At 40.2% G+C, this 26545-nt stretch overlaps 1 protein-coding gene across 1 annotated transcript; it reads right to left on the bottom strand.

Moving 5' to 3' along the window:
* Window positions 1–1451: 1451 nt before the first annotated feature.
* LOC137966503 (uncharacterized) lies at window positions 1452–25682 on the bottom strand. Its single transcript, XM_068813143.1, has 7 exons — window positions 25455–25682; window positions 23986–24077; window positions 23545–23850; window positions 23318–23400; window positions 3090–3171; window positions 2154–2995; window positions 1452–1471 (listed from the first exon to the last, which is right to left on the bottom strand). The coding sequence occupies exons 2-6, from the start codon at window positions 24038–24040 to the stop codon at window positions 2874–2876; spliced, it is 648 nt and encodes a 215-aa protein (XP_068669244.1). The 5' UTR covers window positions 24041–24077; window positions 25455–25682; the 3' UTR covers window positions 1452–1471; window positions 2154–2873.
* Between the last annotated feature and the right edge of the window lie 863 nt (window positions 25683–26545).

The raw sequence follows: 26545 nt of genomic DNA, 5'->3' as shown, positions 1-26545 counted from the left end.
ACTAGAGAGCGTCGCCATGGCCTCTCTGGTCTCAACGAGTTGAACAAGTGTAGTTTGGAAATTACTTCATCACTTGTTTCAAGCATGATCACACGAGAAAGAAGTAAAGGCAAAAAAAGGTCATATTAAGCCTTATATGGTTCTTGGGTCGGGTTGGGGTTTTTAATCACTTAACTTGAACCTGAATTTCACCTCATTTGCTTAGATGACACTTTCTTGCAATGTTATATGTCAACTATGCTCCATCTCCTTTGCTTATGTAGCATTTAGGTGACACTTAGGTGACATTATTATCTAATTTGTTGTTGGCAATGGTTTATAAAATTGACTTCATATTGACCGTTGATTGGGATTTGATCTCAATAATCGATCCAGATTTAGATCAAAACTTTGATTTTGACAATTGATTGATTGTTTGATAAAATCTTTGTACTTTGATCATAAAGAATTTTGACTTTTACCATTGGTCAACTGGTGATTAGATTCCTTCAATCTTGGTCATTCATCGATGTTGATAATCTAAGACATAAATTGATTGGAAAACTATTGTACGCCACCATAACTCAAAAATATATCTCTTTTGAAATTAGTTTCGTAAGTTGATTTATGAGTCTCCTCAAGTTATTCTTGTGAAGACATATATAGAATTATAGGGTATTTGATTAGTCACCTGAAAAGGGGTTATTGTTTAGACCTCATATTCAAATTTTAATTATGTTAGATGTAAACTTAATAGGAGGTCTGCTAGTGATTTTTGTACATTTATTGGAAGAAATCTTGTAACATGGAAGAGTTTAAAGCCAATAGCAATACGCATGTTTAGTACTGAAATGGAGAGTACAGAGTTATAGCCCATACAACATGTAAGCTTATGTAGGCGAAGTCTTTATTGAAGGAGTTTGGTGTATCAGTCATTGTTCTTACAGAGATGAGTGACAATCAAGCTACTATGTTTATTTTTGTGAAAGAACAAACCATTTTGAAGTGGATTGTCAATTTATTAGAGATGCAATATTGAGTGGTAAGTTTTCTACTCCATATGTCAAATTTGTTGAAAGACTGGGGCAAATCTTTAGAAGGGTTTTGCATAAGGGTATTTTAGTCTTTCAATATAAGTATGATTAATAATAATTAGGAATTATTGAATCCCTAGGTTGAATGTGTGTGAGAGAGAGAGAGAGAGACACATTGTATGGGGTAAGTTTCTCAAATTGCTTCTGTTATTTGTTCTGAATTAGTTTTTTTTTTTTTTGAAAATTATATAAACATGAGTAAACAATAAACAAATTGCAATCACCATAACTTCAAAGCCAATGACAATATATAACAAAAGCAATTCAAGACCTTTTCAACTAAGAAAGAAGAAAAATGGTGAATGTACAGATTGATTTTGTGGTATCATAGCATACTCCTTTCCAGTGAGTCTTCGCCAGTTCATACCCAATTCCCTGTGCCAATTCACATAGGCTTTCTATGAAAAGAGAGAGTGGGAGCTATGAAGACTTGGGGAACTAATTCCAATCACCATTGAATATGAGAAAAAAAACTACAAAAAAGATCAAATAATTGAGATAACTGCTAAATTAAAGCTGCTTAGTATTTCAAAATGTTTTTGACAAAAGACACATAACCTTGAAGACTAGTTAAAAGATTAATAATCTTGCATTCCATAAGAGTCTATTAGAATATTGAAGAAAAGCATCCTCTCAGGACCTAGCAATGAACAAACATAAACAAACAAAGTACTTAATTGTAGAAAATTGAAATTCCCCTCTTCCAAACTTCTCTATAACAAAGTGGTTTGGTTTCTCTATAACTATAAGGTTAGGGTGGCAACTTTGATGAGCTAAAAAGGAAGATCAGAGTTTGGCTTAATTTTTTTCCCTCATTTAAAGATTTTAATTTAATCTATATCAAGGGAAGACTGAGATTTTGAGTTTCCTCATTTTTAAGAACATTCAAGGTTTCTCCATCAAAGTCATTAAAAAGCCTTCAGAGATCCCAAAGCAAAGCATTGACTCAAGTTTTATAACATGAGGATTCTATTAATAAGTAATGCATCCAAGCAGAGGAAACATTCATGCTATAAAACAGGAGTCCGACCAACAGGGTACATACACTTGGCAAACCAAAGTAAGGACATCACATATTACCTGAAAAGTTCTAACTTTCTCTGGGAAGTTTCCTGGATTCACAGTAATCTGCTCAAGAAGTACCTATAAACAGACCTAGTTTTCCAGTGCTCGAGTACAGTTCCTGGTGAGGTTCACATTAGAGAAACCCAAACAGACCCACGATTCTCTGAGCACATTGTGTTAAACTTTGGATATTTCCAGTACCGATGCATCAATAGGGTGACCAGCAGCGAGCCTATTTTCCATCGTCCGGTAACCAACTTCACTGTGCCTTTAAATTGCCTTCCCTCTAATCAATTAAAGAGTTTATTTAAACAAAAATATGTTGAGAGATGATTTGTTGACACCAAAAAAATCTCACCACCCACCACCATCACAACCACAAAGAAAAAAGGAAAAAAAAATTATGGAAGTGATTGATCTCATTCAAGGACAAAACACAGCTTTTCACTCCAGGAGCATAAGATTTTCTGATTTTTGCACACTATCATTCCAAGAAGCTATTGTTGCTAAAGATGGTGATGAATGCAAATTCACCCCCTACTTGTCGCGCTCCAAGGTCACCAAAATGTTACATCAATTCGAACTACGTTCAGGCAAAAGAAGGTCATAAAAATGACCTTTCGTTCATAAGACAAAAAAAGACGCAAGCGAAGGTCTCTTACACACATGAGATGACAAGGGACAACACGAACTAATCACAACAGCCTCCAAGCAGCCAGAATAGATGCCAGCATCTCACATGATTACATCGGCGTCATGTTCATGGTCCTCTTCCAACTTGAACACAAATGAGTAGTCTCGGAACGGCCTCAGCTCTTTGAATTCATCAAGAAAAGGTGCATCTGCTTCTGAGTTGCCTGAAAAGTTGCAATTCCAAGTAAGATGTGTAAACTAGAGAGAGAGAGAGAGGGAGAGACTTGAAGTGTAAACTAGTAAGAGAGAGAGAGAGACCAGAGGTAGAGTCAGATTTTAGACTTGGAAGCAACATTTCTGGATCCAGCTCCCAGCAAAAATCTTCACTTTCTTCACCTTCCTGGAAAAACCACAATATAATCGATTAAGAGGATCTGTGCCAGTCTTATGCCAATACTCTTTCTTTTCATAACTTTTTTTATCATGGGGCTCTAGAATAGAGTATCTAATCCAGAAAGTAAACTAACAACATGATTGATAGATTGTCACTTCCCTTTCTCCAACTTTCAACTAATTTGCCAGCAACTAACCCAGTGTCATTGTTCAGTAGTTGTATGGCTTTGTTCAAAATCTCTATCATACACTTCTAACTTTCTTGTATTAACATAAATTAATGGTTTCAACAGATTCAGACTTCAGCGAAGCTTTCAGGCATAACTGAAGTTCCTTTAATGTTCCTTGATTTGCATCACAATGTGGAAAGAATAAAATGGAAGGTTTTTCTTGAGGCAAAACATGAAATTTTGAGGATCCTGAAAATTTTGAAGTCTAATAGATTTCAATTATCCGATTTGATTATGACATGAGAATACAAATTTATACAAAGGGATATATCCAGAATCAAATCAAAATTCAAATCCTATTTATCTACAAGATTTCATATCTTCAATCTTTATCTTTAACACTCCCCCTCGAGTTGGAGTATATGTTCATGATACCCCAACTTGTCAAATAATGCCTCAAATTGGGACGAACTCAACGCCTTAGTGAATAAGTCTGCATTTTGGTTGTTGGTTCACATGTGTATTGTCTTAATCATGCCTGCTTGAATCTTTTCATGAACTAAGTTACAATCAATTTTAATGTGCTTGGTTCACTCATGCAAGACCGGGTTTGAGGCAATGTGTAGAGCAACTTGGTTGTTACAGTACAACAAGACCGACTGAGTATGTATGATTTCCAAGTCCTTCAAAACATTCTTCAACCAAGTAATTTCGCAACATGTAGTAGCCATAGAACGATATTTTGCCTAGGCAGTTGATCGAGCCACCGTTGTTTCCTTCATTGTTTTCCAAGAAATGGGTGACCTTGTTACTGACCTTCTTGTGTCCTTGCAGCGAGCCCAATCTGCATCACAAAATGCATTGAATTGGAGTCTAATTATGGAGGATAATAGAATACCTTGTCCTAGAGTTTGTTTCAAGCATCCAAGGACTCTATGTGCTGCCTCAAGGTGTGGAGTTCGTGGTTTTTTCATAAATTGGCTTAAAACATAGACGACGTAGACCAGAACTAGTCTAGTAGAGGGAAAGTAGATCAATCTTCCCACAAGACGCCTGTATGATAAAGGATCATTTAGGAGTAAGAGCCAAGTTTTGCTCCATTGGGAACCTTGTAGGTTTAGCTCCTAGAAATCCAGCATTTTCTAATATCTCCAAAGCATATTTCCTTTAGGAGAGGGAAATCCCCTTTGAAGACCTTGCTACTTTTATGGCCCAAGAAGTATTTGAGTTGACCAAGATCCTTAAGTTTGAACTGCATCTTCAATTTGTTGTAGATTGTTACCTGCCAAAACCATGTCATCAACATACACAAGTATTGTCGTAAAACTTCCCTTGTGGGATTGGACGAATAATGAGTAGTCTACCTTTGATTGATGAAACCCAACAGTCTTTAGGGCTGTGGAAAACTTCAAAAACCACTGTCTAGAAGCTTGTTTCAAGCCTTATAATGACTTGTAAAGTTTGCACACTCTAGTCTCCCCCTTTCATCCAAAACCTGGAAGTAGGGACATGTATACATCTTCATCAAGATCACCATGTAAGAACACATTGTTGACGTTTAGTTGGTAAAGATGTTATCCTTGAATAGCGGAGACACTCAGTTAAACACGTAGGGCGAACGTGTCTTGATAATCGAGTCCTTCAACCTGGTTATATCCTTTGGCGACCAAGTGGGCTTTGTAACACTCGACGGTGCTTGAATTTCATTATGCATGGCTTAACGCTATTATGGCCTGTAAGAAACTAGTTGGTTAATTGGTAATGGTTAATGAATTAGCAAAAACTTTATGAGAGGTTGTTAAATGAGCATAAGAAGGAATTTGAAAGGGTTCATAAGGTGTACTTGATGTGGTGACCACAATGGAGACAAATGATTGTTCAGGCTGTGACGGTAGGGTCGCTTCCACATGAAAATTTTGAAGGAAGTTGGGTCACTTAATTGGTCTAGTAGAGAAGCGACAAGCAGGGGGTGGCCTAGGAGTGGGACTTCGTATGTGAGGGGAATGAGCATTATCAATATTTGCAATTTCATGACTTTCTAATTGAGTCTGGTATATAGGAACATCATAAAAAGTAGATGTTATGGGAGGAGGAATCATGCGACTCTCAATGGCAACAGAAAAGTGTTTAAAAGGGAAGTATTTTTCATAGAAAGTAACATCTCAGGATAAAAACACTCTATGGAGTTCAAGATCATATTCTGTATCCTTTTTGTCCATAAGGGTACCTAAAAAAAATGCAACGAATTGTACGCACATCAAATTTGGATGGTTTGTGGGCATAAGTGGAGGCAAAACATGTTTGCAAATACTCGTAAATGTGAGTAATTAGGTATAGTATTAAATAACTGCTCATAAGGTGTTTTACCTTGCAAATTTGGGGTAGGTATCCGATTTATGAGATAAGCAGTAGTTAAAATGGCATCCCTCCCAAAATCTTTTAGGAAGATGGGCTTGCAAAAGCACTCGTGTCATGTTTAGCAGGTGTCTATGTTTGCGTTTTGTTACCCCGTTTTGTTGCGGGGTATAAACACAACTTGTTTGGAGGATAAGTAGTAGGCTGCAAGAGTAAATTCAGAGTCATTATCACTACGCACAACTTTGACCTTGGAAGAAAATTGGGTTTTTACCATACTAATAAAATTAGTCAAGTGAGTCTGAATTTCAGATTTGTGGTGCATCAAATAAATTCATGTGCACCTAGTAAAGTCATCAACTATGGTGAGGAAATATTGGGCCCCAGAAATAGATGCAATTTGGTAACCCCCCAAATATCAACATGCAACATTTCAAAAGATGATTTACTAGAGATTGTGCTAAAAAAATGGCAATCTAATTTGTAAGGGGCAAACCATACGATTGTTTGAACTACAAGAGTGTTTATTAAAAAAAGGAAATGAAACAGATACTTTATTTGAAGGATGCCCGAGACACGTTGATGTCAAAAAACCAGAAGGAGAATGTACAGAATAACAAGATGATTTTTGTGGGTGATCAAAGGTAGTAGAGACTCTTCTGTTCAATTCCTGTACTGCAGAAAAATGAGTAAGGAATACGATGATATAGAGAGAATGATAAATAAGTTTGTTTATGGAAATGAGGTTTAATTGGAAAATTGGGACATATAAAACATTACGAAGAACCAAACTAAAAGAGAAACTACTTGACCAACGTGTGTAATTCCACTATTCTGTTCTTAACAACACTCCAAGTTGTATGCAATTCAGGACAGAAAACAATTTGATCAGTTGCTCCACTATCAAGGATCCATGTGGCTTTCTTACTTTGAGAGGAGAAGTAGAGGGTTGTATCTGAAAGTTTATCATGGGTTGAGGAGTTACCCCCATAATTTGCCATGGAGGACTTGTTATTACTGAGCATTTGTAGGATTTGTTGGCATTGCTCCTGAGTAAAGGGAAAGAGTTGGAGTTGGAGATGTTCTTCTTGTTTGTGTGCTTAGTTGATTCTGTAATCTTGAGTATTCAACAAAAATCAACTATGTGACCCTTCCATCCACAATAAGTGCACTTCAAATGTGCCTATCAATTTGTCGCGTTATGATTGTCTTTGTTACATTTTTCACACGTATAAACCACCTTTCTTGCTTGAATTCTTGATGGCAAAAGTTGTTGCCTCAGGTTGAACTATCTCCTAAAATATGTAATTTTAATTATTGAGAGGTATTTTTGTCCTTTTGTAAATTTTCACTTAAACCCTGATTATAAGAAGCAAGAAGGGCCTTTTTGGCTCGGCTTCCAAGGCATCAAAGTTGCTCCTATTCCAGAAATCTTTTTCCTCTTCTACAACCTCCTTGAAGGTTTTTCCCATATTTCTGGATTGGTAGGGTAGAAATTCCAATTTTTTGCTTAGCCTGTTGGCTAATGATTATTAGGATTTAGAAGTGTTTGATGATCCCAATTTGAGGAAATTTCTCAAATCTACCCGCATCCATATAGCCTACATCATCCTGGTTTCTTGCAATTAGGTTTTTTCATCGATTTATGGTCTCAATTGCTTGTATTGATCACTATTGGTTCTAAATTGAATGAATTGGGTGTTAAATTACCCTAATTGAATTTGGTGTGGGGCCCACTTGACTACCCAAGCATAACTATTTGGGAAAATTGCTTCCCTTTGGTTAATTGACGCTCAAGTATACTGAATTGTGGTGTTTGGTGATATTTAATGGCTGGTTCTAGTACACGGTTTGCTGAAAGCTCAGATGTGAAATTCTCTTAATCTATTCAGATAACGATCCGATTGAATGGATCAAATTATGTAAAATGAATCAGTTTTGATGTATTTGAGGGTCAGAAGAATGGCAAAATATATAAATGATGTTCCCCGGTACCTGTTACTGAAGATTGAGTGGCAGAAGATAATTTAGTAATGACCTGGTTGGTCAACAGTATGAAATCCAGATTTAGAGATCAGATTTTGAGTTGCAGTACTGTTAAGGCAATGTGGACTACATTGCCTTCTAGTTTGTCTCAAGAAAGTAATTTGTCAAGGATCTATGAGTTATATGTGAAGTTTTTAATATGAAACTTGAAGGTAGATCAATGACAAATTATTTCACTGAGATGAGGGGAGTACTACAGGAGATTAGTATATTTCATCCATTTACTATGAATGTTGAAGACTACGAAAGAAAATCAGATTCAAGTAGCCTGATTTTTGGATGGTTTGGTGCACGAGTATGATGCTATTAGAGCTCAGCTGTTGGTCAATGAGGATGTCACCATCCTTGAGCAAGCCTTTAACAAAGTTTTTCAAGCTGAAGGTGCATTAGTAAATAAGAATGAGTCAGGTGGAGCTCTCTCAGAAGCAACTGCTCTCAACCTTCAATCTTCTGGTAAGCTTGATGGTCAGTTTCATTGTGGTAATAATAGAGATAGAGGTCGCTCTTACACAACCCGTGGTAATAATAGAGGTGATGGTTAGTTTCATTGTGGTAATAATAAAGGTAGAGGTCGCTCTTACACAACCCGTGGTCATGGCCGAAATGATCGGGGGGATCAGAAATGTGTTTATTGTGGTAGGACTAATCATATTTCTGAAAAATGTTGGGAAAATTTTGGTAAACCTACCTGGGCCAACTCTATAATCTCAGATAAGGATGCCTCCTCACACACTGGATCCTATGAGAAAATTCAGCAGTTATTACAGCGACTGGGTCAACTGACTGTTTCATCTACTACTTCTCAGACTATCGAAACTCCTCCTTCTTCCTCAGCGAGTGCCACAATGGCTAGTGCAGGTATGAATGCACTGAATATGTCTCATTCCCATTCTTGGATCATTGATTCAGGAGCCTCTACACACATGTCAGAATTTCAGTCCATTAATCCATCTCATTCATACCGTCGAGTTACTTTAGCTGATGGATCCACCTCTCCCATTCAGGGGGAGGGTATAGTTCACACTACTCCACAAATATCCTTAGATTTTGTTTTATTTGTACCAAAGTTTCCAGTTAATCTCTTGTCTGTGAGTCATATAACTAAATCCTTAAACTGTTCAGTAACCTTTTATCCTACTTTTTGTGTTTTCAAAGACTTGCGGACGAAGAGAACGATTGGTTTAGGACATGAGTAGGGAGGGCTCTACATGCTGGATGATGTATTTGTTTCTCAAGTTGTAACTCTCACTACTGTAGATTCTTCTTACATGTGACATCTACACTTGGGACATCCCTCACTGCTAAGTTCATCAATCTTTTCCTTATTTGTCAGTCGATATTTCATTTGATTGTGAATCATGTCAGCTGGGAAAGCATCGTCGCTCCAGTTCAGTCTTTTCCTTCTTTGCCAGTCGATATTTCATTTGATTGTGAATCCTGTCAGTTGGGAAAGCATCGTTGCTCCAGTTCAGTCTTTTCCTTCTTTGTCAGCCGATATTTCATTTGATTGTGAATCCTATCAGTTGGGAAAGCATCGTCGCTCCGGTTTCCTAGTTAGTTCTAGTCAAAGCACCAAGTTGTTTGAATTAGTCCACACTAATGTATGGGCTCCATGTCGGGTTCCTAGCCCATTTGGTTTTAAGTATTTTGTGTCATTCATTGATGATTTCAGTAGAGTCACTTGGGGAGAACTCTGAAGTATTTGATGTATTTCCTCAATTTTTTCAATGAAATAAAAATCAATTTGGTGCTTGTGTTCATGTACTTTGTAATGACAATGGTTAGAATATCTTAACCATAAATTTTCAATATTTTGTGTTTCTCATGGTATTACCCATCAAACATCCTGCCCTTATACACCACAACAAAATGGGGTAGCTGAACGTAAAAATAGACATCTCCTTGGCCCATATCCATTGTTCCTATTGTGTCTCTTTGACTGAGACATTATTATGGAAAGACTCCTTAGTTTCTGACTATTGTCAGCATTGGTTATTCTGATGAAGATTTGAATAAAGAACATTGTCGCCACATCATCTTATCTTCCTTTGATTCCCATTATCAAGTTATTGTTATTTGGCTGACTGACTCCTACCGTCCTTTATTTGTCTCTCCTCTTTGGCCAAACCCTTTTAAGGCATTGCTTTGTTTGGTCCCTTTTATTTATATGCGTGTTTCAAGTTCATTGAGACTTTTTATTGGTACTTCTGGGTCTTTTATCGTTGTCTTATTAATGACAGGCATTACCCACTTTAGTGATTATTACCACTTTATGTTTTATCACTCATTTCTACCTTTGAAAGTCAGTGTCCGGTGTTGGGACACCGTGATGGAGGAGCTTGTTACAACATCTATATTATTTGGTTCAAGTTGGGATCACTGTCATTACCTCCCAGCTTGAGAGGGACTGCTGAAGAGAAGATAGGGAAGGTTCTTACAGGACTCTCACACTAAGAAGTTTCATAGAGATTGAATGAATATGGTGGAGTTTTATCGGAGTCTCATAGAAGGAGGTCTCACAGTGTTACGAATTCTTAAAATGTATATTAGATATAATTTATGTTCATAATTGTTGTATAATTTGGGTTATGTATATAGGGTTATTAGATTAGGCTTAATGGGATGGGTGGCATTGTATTGGGCCCATGGGCCATTTTGTAACAGGAAAACCTAAAGCTTAAATACATAATTAAAGGGGGAAAAACCCCAATGGGAAGAATTTATCATTCATCTCTCGTGTTCATTGTCTTTGCCGAGAAACCGGAGAGCTCAATGCTCTCTCGTTTGGTGGTTTGGACTGTTCCGTCAGTCCTATGAGATAGTGGTGGTTTCGTCCACCACTGTAGGAGTTGTGAGCTCGTTGTGCTGTCAGCTTGTTCAACGCATTCCGTAAGAGTTCCGTCAGATCATTCGTTGTCGGAAACAAATCTTAACATGGTATCAGAGCTGGATTCGTCTGAAGATTGATAAAGCATCTCCGTCCAAAGGTTTTTGCCCGAAGTATCCCTGTTCGACGACCTACGCTGTCCGACGACTCTGATTTTGGCAGCGATTTCGGGGGTTGTCGGAGAACACCATCGGAGCTCGGAAAAGTCATTGGAAAAGCTCCAAGTATCCCTGTTCGACGACCTACGCTGTCCGACGACTCTGATTTTGGCAGCGATTTCGGGGGTTGTCGGAGAACACCATCGGAGCTCGGAAAAGTCGTTGGAAAAGCTCCAACGGGTGGTTCCGTTGCCGGGAAGGGTTCTGTTGCCGGGAAGGGTTCTCACCGGGAAAGGAGTTCTCACCGGAAGGGGAAAAGGTTCATTTTTTTTTCCGCCCTCCGTTCGATTAAGAGGAAAATTTTCATAAATTTTGGGGGCCGATTTGAAATTTTTGAAGGTGTTGGGGTAAATTTAGAATTTCTGATATTTTGGGGGCAGATCTAGAATTTCTGAAGGTGTGGGGGTATATTTCGAATTTCTGAAGGTGTGGGGGTTTCTATTTGGAATTTCCGAAGAGTGGGGGTATTTCTAATATTGCAGGGGTAGATCGGGAATTTTGTTGGATCCGCTCTTATCATGTCAGCAGACAAGTTAGATTTCTTTCCTATTCGGTTCACGGGCAAGAACTACGGTGCATGGGAATTTTAGTTCCGGTTATTTGTTTAGGGAAAGGGTTTTGGGGTCATATTGATGGGAGTGATCCAGCACCTGGCGATGCTAACGCATTGTCAAAATGGATCATCCTGGATGCTAGAGTCATGACCTGGATACTTAGATCCATTGAGCCTCATCTAGTCCTTAATCTGAGGCCCTACAACACTGCAGCAAATATGTGGAATTACCTCCACAAGGTTTATCATCAAACCAGCACGGCCCGTCTATTTCAAGTTGAATATGAAATGGCAAATTTCACCCAAGGCAGTCGTTCCATCGAAGAATATTTCTCGGACTTCCAAAATTTGTGGGCTGACTACACTAACATTGTTTATGAGGATATGTCCCTGTTGTTGCTCTCTCTGCTGTGCAAGCCGTACATGAAACCAGTAAAAGGGATCAATTCTTGACGAAGCTCCGTCCGGAATTTGAGATTGCTCGATCACATCTGATGAATAGTCATCCAGTGCCGTCACTGGATGCCTGCTTGAGTGAACTTCTCCAGGAGGAGCAGCGCCTTGCTACTCAGGCTAGCATGGAACATCGAGTTCAGGCTGATATTTCGGCTCCTGTAGCTTATGTAGCACAAGGAAGAAATACGGGTCGGGACACGAGTTCTGTTCAGTGCTTCCACTGCAAGGCATATGGTCACTTTGCTTAGGAATACCCCAAGAGGTCCTGTAGCTACTGCAAGAAGTTGGGTCATCACATCGCAGTTTGTCTAACACGCCCTGAAAGGAGGAAGAATACATCTTATCATGCCTCCACCGGTACTTCTAGTTCTACAACATTGCCGCCTGCCGTCCCAGTCACTACCATTCCAGTTCCACTAGCACCTGCAAGTTCAACCACACTCACTCCTGAAATGGTACAACAGATGATCATATCTGCCTTTTCTACTTTTGGTATCTCAGGTAAGCAGAAACTCTCTACTCAACCATGGTATTTTGATTCCGGAGACTCTAACCACATGACCAACAATGTTGTATCTCTTTCGAATGTCAGAAAGTATGATGGCAACCTTCACAGCGACACTGCTGATGGCAACACTCTGCCTATTAGTGTTGTTGGTGATCTCTCTCCTTCTTTAGCTGATGTCTTTGTGTCTCCTGCCCTATCGACAAACCTTCTGTCTATTGGTCAATTGGTTGATAAAAACTGTAATATTCAATTTTCTCGCTCTGGATATGTTATGCAGGATCGCGAAGGGGCCTAAAGTGGGCAAACTATTTCCACTTTTGCTTGTTAGATCTGGCAATAAGATGTGGCATAGACGTCTAGGCCACCCCAACTCAGTTGTACTTCGTACATTGTTTAAATCGGGTTTATTAGGCAATCAAGATTGTACTTCTCTTAATACTTATTTTGACTGTTCATCATGCAAAACTTGGCAAAAGTAAAGTTCTACCATTTCGCATCATGCCTCGCATGCCTCTCACTGCTTTGACCTTATTTATAGTGTGATGTCTGAGGAATTTCTCATGTTGTATTGCATGCACAAATTAAGTACTTTGTCACCTTTATTGATGACTTTAGTCGATTTACCTAGGTCTACTTCTTACGGGCTAAGTCTGAAGTTTTTGTTGTTTTTGTGACACAGTTCTCTGCTCACCTTAAAGTACTCCACTTTGACTCTGGCAGCGAGTACATGACTCAGCATTCTTGTCCCTCAACACCACAACAAAATGGTGTTGCTGAGCGGAAAAATCGTCACCTTCTTGATATGGTTCGCACCCTTCTCATTGAATCATTCGTTCCTCCTAGGTTTTGGTGTGAAGCTCTCTCTACCTCCGTTCATTTAATCAACCGCCTACTTGCATCATGTCTCTCCCTTTGTTAAATTATTTGGTTATTCTTCGTCCTACACTGATCTTCGGACGTTTTGTGCATTTACTTGATCATGAACGGCATAAACTTACAACCCAATTACTTATGTGTACATTTCTTGGGTAGGCCAGTTCTCAAAAGGGCTATGTTTGCTATGATCCCCAGACGCGTCGAGTCCGTGTTTCTCGGAATGTAGTCTTTGAAAATCAATATTTCTTTCCATCTCAAATTACTCTACTGTCTGCTCTCTGTCTAGTTTGTGGAGCTTTGATGAGTCTCACCCCACTGCTCCTGCTCCCATCACTCTTCGCAGATCCACGCGTCATTCTTACCCTCCTGCCAGGTATGGTTTTCCCTCCCCTGTATCTCTGGTAGCTACTTTGTCTTCTATTTCCATTCCTTCTGGCTATATAAACAGGCTATGGCACATGAGTGTTGGCGAAAGGCAATGCAAACTGAACTACAAGCGCTAGAGGAGAATCACACCTGGGACATTGTGGCTTGCCCTCCTACTATTCAGCCTCTTGGAAGTAAGTGGGTCTTCTCCGTCAAGCTGCGTTCAGATGGATCGTTGGTGTTAAGATTTGTTTCCGACAACAAGCGATCCGACAGAACTCTTACAGAATGCGTTGAACACGCTGACGGCACAGCGAGCTCACAACTCATACGGTGGTGGACAAAACCACCATTATCTCACAGGACTGACAGAACAATCCAAACCACCAAACGAGAGAGAGCGTTGAGCTCTCTGATTTCTCGGCGAAGACAACGAACACGAGAGACGAATGATCAATTCTTCCCGTTGGGGTTTTTCCCCCTTCCATTATGTATTTAAGCTTTAGGTTTTCCTGTTACAAAATGGCTGATGGGCCCAATACAATAAGCCTAATCTAATAACCCTATGTACATAACCCAAATTATACAATAACTATGAACATAAATTATATCAAATATACATTTTAAGATATCGTAACATCCCCCCTCAAACTGATGCTGGGGAGTCAACCAGCAACAATTTGCCAACCAAAAAATTATGTCGGGATTAAGACAATGCTTTGGTGAAGACATCGGCCACTTGAAGATCCAAAGAAATGTATGAAAGAGATATTACCCGGCGCTCCAAAGTGTCGTGGATAGAGTGACAGTCAACCTCAATATGCTTGGTGCACTCATGGAAAATCGAATTGGCCGCAATCTAGATAGCACTTGTATTATCTGCATGAAGCGGAGTAGATGAGGGCTGAGGAAACGGGAGCTCAGCAAGAAGATTGCGAAGCCATATAACTTCAGAACACGCGATACTCGGCCTCGGTAGATGACTTGGACATCCGGTCTTGTTTCTTACATTTCCAAGAAATCAATGCATCCCCTAAAAACATACACCAGCCTGTAGTAGAGCAGCGGGTATCGAGGCACCCTGCCCAATCTAGGCAACCAGACGTATTGCGGAGCCGGTAGGAAAGAATAAGCCACGAGCAGGGGAGCCGCGCAGATAGCGGATGATGCACTGAACTGCCACAAGATGAAGGTGTCGAGGAGATGACATAAACTGACTAACCTGATGAACAACATAGGAGATGTCCGGGCAAGTAGTAGTCAAGTATATGAGACTCCCGACCAATCGTCGATAGATAGTTGGATCATTAACCTCCATAAGCCACCGAAGATGTGTCCTCCAACCCAACGAGAGCAATAAGATCTTGAACTGCCGCAAAGGAAAACCTTTGGGTGTGTGATGTACCTCCAACCCTAAGAAGTATGTGAGTTGTCCAAGATCTTTCATATGAAAAGTGGCATGCAACACCTTTTGAAGCTTGGTAATCCGTCCAGAGTCAGTGCCAATAATGATGATGTCATCCACATAAACCAAGAGAATGACCATGCCCACAGCAGACTTATGATAGAAGAGAGATGAATCATACCGACTCTGGGTAAACTGGTGGAGGATAAGTGTGCCGCGAAACTTCTCAAACCAAGCCCATACAAAGGACAACGTAGCTTGCAAACATGATCAAGAGAGGATGTAGACATACCCGAGGGAAGCTTTCATCTTCCGGCCAATCACTATGGAGAAGGACATTCCTCACATCCGTCTGATGCAGTGGCCAGGATTGAGATGCTGCAATGGCTAAGATAGTACGGATTGTGGTCATCTTGGCAACTGGTGCAAAAGTTTCCTCATAATCAATCCCATATTCCTGCCTGTTCCCTAGGGCCACAAGGCGGGCTTTGTACCGATCCAACGATCCATCTGAACGCAGCTTGACAAAGAAGACCCACTTACTTCCAAAAGGCCGAATAGTAGGAGGGCAAGCCACAATGTCCTAGGTGTGATTCTCCTCTAGCGCTTGTACAATTTGCATTGCCTTTCGCTAACATTCATGTGTTATAGCCTATTTATAGTTAGAAGGAATGGAAATAGAAGACAAAGTAGCTACTAGAGATACAAGGGAGGAGGGTAAGAACGACGCGTGAATCTGCGAAGAGTGATGGGAGCTGGAGCAAAGGGAGAAGCAAGCGCCAAGTCATGATGAGGAGGGGGCAGCGAGGCAGTGGGGTGAGGCTCATCAAAATTCGACAAACTAGACAGAGAGGCAGACAGTAGAGTAACTTGAGATGGAAAGAAATATTGATTTTCAAAGAAGACCACATTCCGAGAAACACGGACTCGACCTAGGGATCATAGCAAACAACCCTTTTGAGAACCAGCATACCCAAGGAATGCACACATAACTGATTGGGTTGTAAGTTTATGTCATTCATGATCAGGTAAATGCACAAAACAAACACACCCGAACAACCAAATAATTTAACAAAGGGAGAGACATGATGCAAGATAGGCGAGGGCAAGCGGTTGATTAAAGGAAGGGAGGTAGAGAGAGTTTCACACCAAAACCTAGGAGGAACGGATGATTCAATGAGAAGGGTGCGTACCATATCAAGAAGGTGACGATTTTTCTGCTCAGCAACACCATTTTGTTGTGGTGTCAAAGGACAAGAACGCTGAGAGATATGCCTTTGCTCTGAAGAAATTCCTGGAATTTCGTCGACATGTACTGGCCACCATAGTCAAAGCGGAGTACTTTAAGGTGATCAGAGAACTGTTTTTCAATGAGTGCAAGAAACCTCTTAAAAACGACAAAAACTTCAGACTTAGCCGTAAGAAGTAAACCCAGGTAAATCAACTAAAGTCATCAATAAAGGTGACAAAGTACTTAATTTGTGCATGCGAGACAACAGGAGCAATTCCCCAGACATCACTATGAATAAGGGCAAAGCAGTGGGAGGCATGCGAGGCATGATGCGAAAATGGTAGACCTTTACTTTTGTCAAGTTTACATGATGAACAGTCAAAATACGTATCAAGAGAAGTGCAGTCTTGATTGCCTAATAAACCCGATTTAAACAATGTACGAAGTACAACTGAGTTGGGGTGGCCTAGACGTCCACATCTTAGTGCCAGATCTAGTGGATAGAAAGACTTTAAGTGAAAATAGCCAGCCCACTTTAGGCCCCTTCGCGATCACCTTCCCCGACGCTTGATCCTGCACAACACAGCCAGAGCGAGAAAACTGAATATTACAATTTTTATCAACCAATTGACCAACAGACGGAAGGTTTGTCGATAGGGCAGGAGACACAAAGACATCAGAGATCACCAATAGCACTGATAGGTAGAGTGTTGCCATCAGTAGTGTTGATATGCAGGTTGCCATCATACTTTCTGACATTCGAAAGAGATACAATATTGTTGGTCATGGCACCGGAATCAAAATACCATGGTTGAGTAGAGAGTTTCTGCTTACCTGAGATATCAAAAGTAGAAAAGGCAGATATGATCATCTGTTGTACCATTTCAGGAGTGAGGGTGGTTGAACTTGCAGGTGCTGGTGGAACTGGAATGGTAGTGAATGGGACGGCAGGCGGCAATACTGCAGAACTAGAAGTATCGGTGGAGGCATGATAAGTTGTATTCTTCCTCCTTATAGGGCATGTAGGACAAACTGTGATGTGATGACCCAACTTCTTACAGTAGCTACAGGACCTCTTGGGGCATTATTGAGCAAAGTGACCATATGCCTTGCAGTGGAAGCACTAAACAGAACTCGTGTCCCGAACCTTCTCCTTGTGCTACATAAGCTACAAGAGCCGAGATATCAGCCTGAACTCGATGTTCCATGCTAGCCTGAGTAGCAAGGAGTTGCTCCTCCCGGCACTGAATGACGATTCATCAGATGTGATCGAGTAATCTCAAATTCCGGACGGAGCTTCATCAAGAATTGATCCCTTTTACTGGTTTCATGTTCGGCTTGCACAGCAGAGAGAGCAGCAACAGGGACATCCTCATAAACAATGTCAGTGTAGCCAACCCACAGATTTTGGAATGGCTGCCTTGGGTGAAATTTGTCATTTCATATTCAACTCGACGGGCCGTGCTGGTTTGACGATAAACCTTGTGGAGGTAATTCCACATATCTGTTGCAGTTTTGTAGGGCCTCAAATTAAGGACTAGATGAGGCTCAATGGATCCAAGTATCCAGGTCATGACTCTAGCATCCAGGATGATCCATTTTAACAATGCATCAGCATCGCTAGGTGCCGGATCACTCCCACAATATGACCCCATAAACCTTGTGGAGGTAATTCCACATATCTGTTGCAGTTTTGTAGGGCCTCAAATTAAGGACTAGATGAGGCTCAATGGATCCAAGTATCCAGGTCATGACTCTAGCATCCAGGATGATCCATTTTAACAACGCATCAGCATCGCTAGGTGCCGGATCACTCCCACAATATGACCCCATAAACCCTTTCCCCGAACAATACTGGAACTGAAATTCCTAAGCACTGTAGTTCTTGCCCGTGAACCGAATAGGAGAGGAATCTAACTTGCCTGCTCACATGATAAGATCGGATCCAACAAAATTCCCGATCCCCGTAATATCAAAAATTCCAAATATACCCCCACTCTTCGGAAATTCCAAATACTCCCACACCCATCAATATGACCCCATAAACCCTTTCCCTGAACAAATAACCGGAACTAAAATTCCCAAGCACCGCAGTTCTTGCCCGTGAACCAAATAGGAGAGAAATGTAACTTGTCTGCTCACATGATAAGATTGGATCCAACAAAATTCCCGATCCCCGCAATATAAAAAATTCCAAATATACCCCCACACCCGTCAATATGATCCCATAAACCCTTTCCCTTAACAAATAACCGGAATTGAAATTCCCAAGCACAGTAGTTCTTGCCCGTGAACCGAATAGAAGAGAAATCTAATTTGTTTGCTCACATGATAAGATCGGATCCAACAAAATTCCCGATCCCCGTAATATCAGAAATTCCAAAATACCCCCACTCTTCGGAAACTCCAAATAGACCCCCACACCCATCAATATGACCCCATAAACCCTTCCCTGAACAAATAACTGGAACTGAAATTCCCAAGCACCGTAGTTCTTGCCCGTGAATCGAATAGGAGATAAATCTAACTTGTCTGCTCACATGATAAGATCGGATCCAACAAAATTTCCAATCCCCGCAATCAGAAATTCCAAATATACCCTCACTCTTCGGAAATTCCAAATAGACCCCCACACCCATCAATATGACCCCATAAACCCTTTCCTTGAACAAATAACCGGAACTAAAATTCCCAAGCACATTAGTTCTTGCCCGTGAACCAAATAGGAGAGAAATCTAACTTGTTTGCTCACATGATAAGATCGGATCCAACAAAATTCCCGATCCCCGCAATATCAGAAATTCCAAAATACCCCCACTCTTTGGAAACTCCAAATAGACCCCCACACCCATCAATATGACCCCATAAACCCTTTCCCTGAACAAATAACCAGAAATGAAATTCCCAAGCACCGTAGTTCTTGCCCGTGAACCAAATAGGAGAGAAATCTAACTTGTCTGCTCACATGATAAGATCGGATCCAACAAAATTCCCGATCCCCGCAATATCAGAAATTCCAAATATACCCTCACTCTTCGGAAATTCCAAATAGACCCCCACACCCATCAATATGACCCCATAAACCCTTTCCCTGAACAAATAACCGGAACTGAAATTCCCAAGCACCGTAGTTCTTGCCCGTGAACCGAATAGGAGAGAAATCTAACTTGTCTGCTCACATGATAAGATCGGATCCAACAAAATTCCTGATCCCCGCAATATCAGAAATTCCAAATATCCCCACTCTTCGAAAATTCCAAATAGACCCCCACACCCATCAATATGACTCCATAAACCCTTTTCCTGAACAAATAACCGGAACTGAAATTCCCAAGCACCGTAGTTTTTGCCTGTGAACCGAATAGGAGAAAAATCTAACTTGTTTGCTCACATGATAAGATTGGATCCAACAAAATTCCCGTTCCCCGTAATATCAGAAATTCCAAATATACCCCCACTCTTCGAAAATTCCAAATAGACCCCCACACCCATCAATATGACCCCATAAACCCTTTCCTTAAACAAATAATCGGAACTGAAATTCCCAAGCACCGTAGTTTTTGCCCGTGAACCGAATAGGAGAGAAATCTAACTTGTCTGCTCACATGATAAGATCGGATCCAACAAAATTCCCGAGCCCCGCAATATCAGAAATTCCAAATAGACCCCCAACACCCATCAATATGACCCGATAAACCTTTTCCCTTAACAAATAACCGGAACTGAAATTCCCAAGCACCGTAGTTCTTGCCCGTGAATTGAATAGGAGAGAAATCTAATTTGTCTGCTCACATGATAAGATCAGATCCAACAAAATTCCCGATCCCCGCAATATCAGAAATTCCAAAATACCCCCACTCTTCGGAAACTCCAAATAGACCCATAAACCCTTTCCCTGAACAAATAACCGGAACTGAAATTCCCAAGCCCGTGAACCGAATAGGAGAGAAATCTAGCTTGTCTGCTCACATAATAAGATCGGATCCAACAAAATTCCCGATCCCCGCAATATCAGAAATTCCAAATAGACCCCACACCTTCAAAAATTCAAGATTTGCCCCCAACTTATCAGAAATTCAAAATATACCCCCACACCTTCAGAAATTCCAGATCTGCCCCCAAAATATCAGAAATTCTAAATTTACCCCAAAACATTCAGAGATTCCAAATCGGCCCCAAAATTTCTGAAAATTTCAGAATGACCTTATGCAAATAATTTTCCTCTTAATCGAACAGAGTTTAGGGTGGAAAAAAAAACGAACCTTTCTTTTCCCCTTCCGGCGAGAACCCCCTTCCCAGCAACGGAACCACCCGTTGGAGCTTTTCCGACGACTTTTCAGAGCTCCGATGGTGTTTTCCGACAACCCCCGAAAGCGCTACCGAAATCAAAGTCATCGGACAGGGATACTTCGGGCGAAAAACCTTAAGACGGAGATGCTTTGTCAATCTTCGGACGAATCTGATACCATGTTAGGATTTGTTTCCGACAACGAACGATCCGACGGAACTCTTACGAATGCGTTGAACAGGCTGACGGTACAGTGAGCTCACAACTCCTACGGTGGTGGACGAAACCACCACTATCTCACGGGACTGACGGAACTGTCCAAACCACCAAACTAGAGAGAGCGTTGAGCTCTCTGGTTTCTCGGCGAAGACAACGAACACGAGAGACAAATGATCAAATTCTTCCCGTTGGGGTTTTTCCCCCTTTTATTATGTATTTAAGCTTTAGGTTTTCCTGTTACAAAATGGCCCATGGGCCCAATACAATGTCACCCATCCCATTAAGCCTAATCTAATAACCCTATGTACATAACCCAAATTATACAACATTATGAACATAAATTATATCTAATATACATTTTAAGATATCGTAACAGTTGGATCGGTACAAAGTACGCCTTGTGGCCCTGGGGAACAGGCAGAAATATGGGATTGATTATGCGGCAACTTTTGCACCAATTGCCAAGATGACCACAGTCCGTACCATCTTAGCCATTACAGCTTCTCAATCCTAGCCACTGCATCAGATGGATGTGAAGAATGTCTTTCTCCACCGTGATCTGCAGGAAAATGTCTACATAAAGCTTCCCTCGGGAATGTCTACATCCTTTCCTGATCATGTCTACAAGCTACGTCGTCCTTTGTATGGGCTTCAAGCCCCCCAGGCTTAGTTTGAGAAGTTTCGCGGCACACTTATCCTCCACCAGTTTACCCAGAGTCGGTATGATTCATCTCTCTTCTATCATAAGTCTGCCGCGGGTATGGTCATTCTCTTGGTTTATGTGGATGACATCATCATTACTGGCACTAACTCTGGACTGATTACCAAGCTTCAGAAGGTGTTGCATGTCACTTTTCATATGAAGGATCTTGGACAACTCACATACTTCTTAGGGTTGGAGGTACATCACACACCCAAAGGTTTTCCTTTGCGGCAGTTCAAGATCTTATTGCTCTCGTTGGGTTGGAGGACACATCTTCAGTGGCTACCCCCATGAAGGTTAATGTTAAATATAGGAAAGATGAAGGAACTCTCCTTGATGAACCGACTATCTATCGACGACTGGTTGACAGTCTCATATACTTGACTACTACTCGCCCGGACATCTCCTATGTTGTTCATCAGGTTAGTCAGTTTATGTCATCTCCTCGGCACCTTCATCTTGCGGCAGTTCGGCGCATCATTCGCTATCTGCGCGGCTCCCCTTCTTGTGGCTTATTCTTTCCTACCGGCTCCGCGTTACGTCTAGTTGCCTACAGTGATGCTGATTGGGCAGGATGCCCCGATACCCGCCACTCTACTATGTTTTAGGGAATGCATTGATTTCTTGGAAATGTAAGAAACAAGACCAGGTGTCCAAGTCATCTACCAAGGTCGGGTATCGCGCTATGCCTACAGCGTGTTCTGAAGTTATATGGCTCTGCGGTCTTCTTGCTGAGCTCCAGTTTCCTCAACCCTCATCTACATCCTTCATGCAGATAATACAAGTGTTATCCAGATTGCGGCCAATCCGGTTTTCCATGAGCACACCAAGCATATTGAGGTTGACAGTCACTCCATCCGCGACACTTTGGAACGCTAGGTAATATCTCTTCCGTACATTTCTTCGGATCTTCAAGTAGCCAATGTCTTCACCAAAGCATTTTCTCAATCCCGACATAATCTTTTGGTTGGCAAATTGTTGTTGGTTGACTCACCAGCATCAATTTGAGGCGGGATGCTATGATAACTTAAAATGTATATTAAATATAATTGATGTTCATAATTGTTGTATAATTTGGGTTATGTACATAGGGTTATTAGATTAGGCTTAATGGGATGGGTGGCATTGTATTGGGCCAATGGGCCATTTTGTAACAGGAAAACCTAAAGCTTAAATACATAATGAAATGGGGAAAAACCCCAACAAGAAAAATTTATCATTCGTCTCTCATGTTCGTTGTCTTCGCCGAGAAACCAAAGAGCTCAACGCTCTCTCTCGTTTGGTGGTTTGGACTATTCCGTCAGTCCCGTGAGATAGTGGTGGTTTCGTCCACCATCGTAGGAGTTATGAGCTCGTTGTGTTGTTAGCCTGTTCAACGCATTCCGTAAGAGTTCCGTCGGATCGTTCGTTGTCGAAAACAAATCTTAACACACAGAAGAGTCTCAGTTTAAAGGTGTTTTAGTTATGTTAGTCTTCTATTTATGTTGAGTTATTTAATTATGCTAGAACTTATCTTTATGTTGAGTTATTTAATTATGCTAGGACTTATCTTTATGTTGAATTATTTAATTATGCTAGGACTTATCTTTATGTTGAGTTATTTAATTATGCTAGGACTTATCTTTAAGTGTTAGAGTTTGGGTGTAATTGAGACAAGGGTAGTTTAATTGTCATTGGACTCCACGACTTTCCTCTATTATAAATAGGGGTTCCTGAACTCAGATTACATCAAGTCAATGAAGTTTTTCTCTTTTCCATTAATTTAACAAATGAGAATACAAACTTATATCAGGGGACATATCCAAAATCAATTCAAAATTCAAATCCTATTTATCTACAAAGTCTGATTAGTCATGGTAGAGCTACTAATTATTAGTCAAAAAAATTTACACCCCTTAAAACAAAGATATGAAACAGACTTCTGCAACAAACCTTTAAAGGCTTTCCATGGCCATAGGTTGTCCGTGTCCATCCATCCAGAGCTGACATTATAGACTCAACTTCCTTCTCCACACCTGAATAGAAAAGCGGGCAGAACAAAAGTAAAATTAAAAATTGTCAGCACCGAGACTTTAGTCAGAAATTTTGGACACTAATCAGGTCAGTTGCATTAGTGACTTAAGCAACCATTGCTATTGTATGAGTAATAGAGAACATACGTTTATTAGCAACATCTCTCTGAAGGTTGTATAAGTCATTCCCTGAGAAATATATATATTCTATCCCTTCCTTGGCCCAGCCATTGCATCTCTTTGTCTCATCTTCAGACAAACCATAGGTTTTTGGGACACTCTTCACATTCCCAGTACTTCTTAGAGCAGATTTATTTTTCAAGAAAGGAACCTTTTGTGTGCTGGAAAGTGCAGGCTCTCTGGCCTTTGAAATATCTGCTAGTGCTTTCCGCTCCTTATGACCCTTCTGCTCTGACTTTGGCACATTCACTTTTGATCCTAGAGCGCCTTTTCCTACATGTGAAATGCTTCTAAAATCATATTTTACCAAAGAAAAAGTAATAGTGGAAGAAATGCATAGACATTGATAAGGATAAAATTATCTTTCACATTAAACCAGAAACCCAAAAACTGAAGATTGAACATTACCTGCTTGTATGTGTAGGTTTTCATTTTGAATGGCAACAGGTGTTTGGGAGGCCATTTTAGTGACTCGAAAAAATCTCCTTAAACCTTGAAAACTGACAAAACCAAAGGTAGATATGAGAAGATCCATCAGTTTTAAGATGGGTGCAATAGTTATCAGTAACACAGTAGATTCATTTTATAACCTAAGTCACTACATTTCATTCTTCTTGTGCAGGTTGAGATCATCTGGACTTTCAGTTGTGCAGCTTGAAGGCAATCAGAGACCAGATCAAGAAGAAATCATTTAGTAGAACAACTAAAAAATATTTGTCATCGTCATCGACAACCAGTAGACCCTCCCAAAGCATCTAGAGCACATGGTTAGCACATGCCATGACCAGAAAAAGGTGCCTAGCTAGCCACTCTCATATTATTATATCTACAGAAAACCTATATAATTTTATTCTCAGTCATTTGCAGGTCACTTTTATGTTTGACCAGTGAGTTTGATGTGAATCATTACCTCTACCAAGCAGACCAGTATGCTTCATATGCGCTGGAGTTTGTACCTCAAACATGTTAATGCACTTTTGATTGTTTCTACTGAAGTAGGGTCAGTTCTTCCTAAATGACTAACAAAAGATAGGACAACCCTTCCTATGTTTTGAAACCTAAACTATAATAGGACAATTATACAGTGGCTTCTCTCACTTTTAGACAACTAACCTAAGATAAGGAAGCGCACCTGCCAAAAATTTTGCAATAAAAGATGAAAATGTAACAATTGTTTTGCAAACAAATGACTTGTTTGCACAAAGCAAGACACCTTAACAATATGAATAACTCCTCATATCTGACAGCATGCAACATTTAGCACATATACGAAGCTAGTGATAGAAACAAATAACTGGCAACAAAGAAAAATAGTAAAGGACAGAGCTCCCATGAGTAGAACAGGGGCCAGTTAGTAGCCACTACCTAACTGGAAGAACTGATTGTGTTGATTGGCATAATCTAAAAAACGGAAGCCATTTCGAGGCCCATTTTCAAGACCGCACCAACTCCAAATAAATCTCACGAACAATCATTGGCGTCCATTTGCTCAATTAGGGGATGCCACATTTTCCAATATAAATTTAACGCACCCTCTGACCTTGTTTTTCACATTTTCCATGGATTCAGTAAATCTGGTAGGCATAAAAAATTTTCAAAGCCAAAGAAAGGAAATGTACATACATCATGCTTGTCATCTTTAATAACAGTAGTGTCCCAAATTTATACACACATTTGCTACACACTCAGCAGCAAGTCCATCTACTTCTCAAATTTCAATGTTTTTTTAGAGTGTAACTATATTCAAGATGTTCAGGCAATTTTTCTAAACAAACCCTAACTCGCACAGAGAATCGTAGAAATCGCAGAAACTTCATAACAAGAAGATTAGAGGAAAGAAATCGAGAGGAATCCAAATGTGTGAGCTATAGTCGTACCCTATTAATTCCAGTCTTTGTCGTCTCAGAGAATTACAGCCCAACCAAAAGCAGAAAAGGCGTCCCTCTTCTTCTTCCGGCACCAACTTGAGAGAGTTCGCCTTTGAAAGTTGAAACTGCTTTGAAATTTAGATTCGCGCGTATAGTGAAACGGAACCTCCTATCTCAAACTCTGGAATAGTATTTCTGTTTCTCTTTGTATTTGGAATTTTTAGGTGTCAGGGTGAAATGAAAATTCAAGACCAAGCACATAAAGCCTGTCGGAGCACCAACGGCTCGATAAGAGATGTTAACGGCTAGTTTTAGAAACTTACATGACTAGATTGCCCTTGAATGGAATTAGTAATTTCGCATTATTACCTTGGTGAAAATGAATGTTGACCACGGTTGAATGTTGATGGTTCATTGAAGAAAGTCGACCCGGGTGAACAAAACCAGTTTTTTAAGAGATCGGTTGGGTTGGAGCCTAGGCTCAACTCTTGGGTATGACAATGGTTTGGTGACTCGGTAGGTTGACTCGTGACTCAGACAACTCCCAAGGTATTTTGCTCCTGGGAGTTTAGTCCACTAAACAAAAAGGTCAAACGACATCTATGGTTGTAGACCTAAGGGTCCACCCAATACTTGAAACTTACCATAAACATTATGATCTATAGCAAAACTCATTTTGACTATAGGTCTTCATTTTTTTCAATTGGAAATGTCAATTCCTTTGTATGTGTTCGACTCATTTTAGCCTTTATGCTTCAAGTTTTCATATTTTCTAGTGTTCAACTCCTGTGCATGTTCATCTCTATGTTTTTTTTTTTTTAATCTATGAATTTATTAAAAATTTTTAAAATATACTTGTTTTTCTCTCATGGATGTTTATAAAATATTTAATTACATTTTATATTAGTTAATTTAATGACTTTATTGTAATTAATATAATTTATTTAAAGCTAATAAAATAATTAAGGTGATCATGTTTATATCATATATCTTCTTTTTTAGTCTCCCTCATTATTTGGATAAAGTATGTTTGTCCATACGACTTATCCAATATGAAAAGTCATTTTGTACGTGAAACGTTATTTCAGTCATCCAATCAT

This window comes from Aristolochia californica, unplaced genomic scaffold, assembly GCF_029961685.1.
Source record: "Aristolochia californica isolate CCGP_79_NKW_82.1479 unplaced genomic scaffold, dmAriCali1.0.hap1 SCAF_5, whole genome shotgun sequence".
Classification (NCBI taxonomy): Eukaryota; Viridiplantae; Streptophyta; class Magnoliopsida; order Piperales; family Aristolochiaceae; genus Aristolochia; species Aristolochia californica.
Note: the sequence above shows the minus strand (reverse complement) of the source record. Positions and strands in the feature narration are given on the sequence as shown.

What these genes read in the sequence shown, in the direction of transcription:
- LOC137966503 (XM_068813143.1), bottom strand. Translation starts at nt 24,040, where the DNA reads ATGGCCTCCCAAACACCTGTTGCCATTCAAAATGAAAACCTACACATA. An exon ending in GCCATGGAAAGCCTTTAAAG is followed by an intron (nt 3,172 to 23,317) that starts GTTTGTTGCAGA and finishes TGGTTTTTCCAG; the next exon opens with GAAGGTGAAGAAAGTGAAGA. An exon ending in AAAATCTGACTCTACCTCTG is followed by an intron (nt 2,996 to 3,089) that starts GTCTCTCTCTCT and finishes GCAACTTTTCAG; the next exon opens with GCAACTCAGAAGCAGATGCA.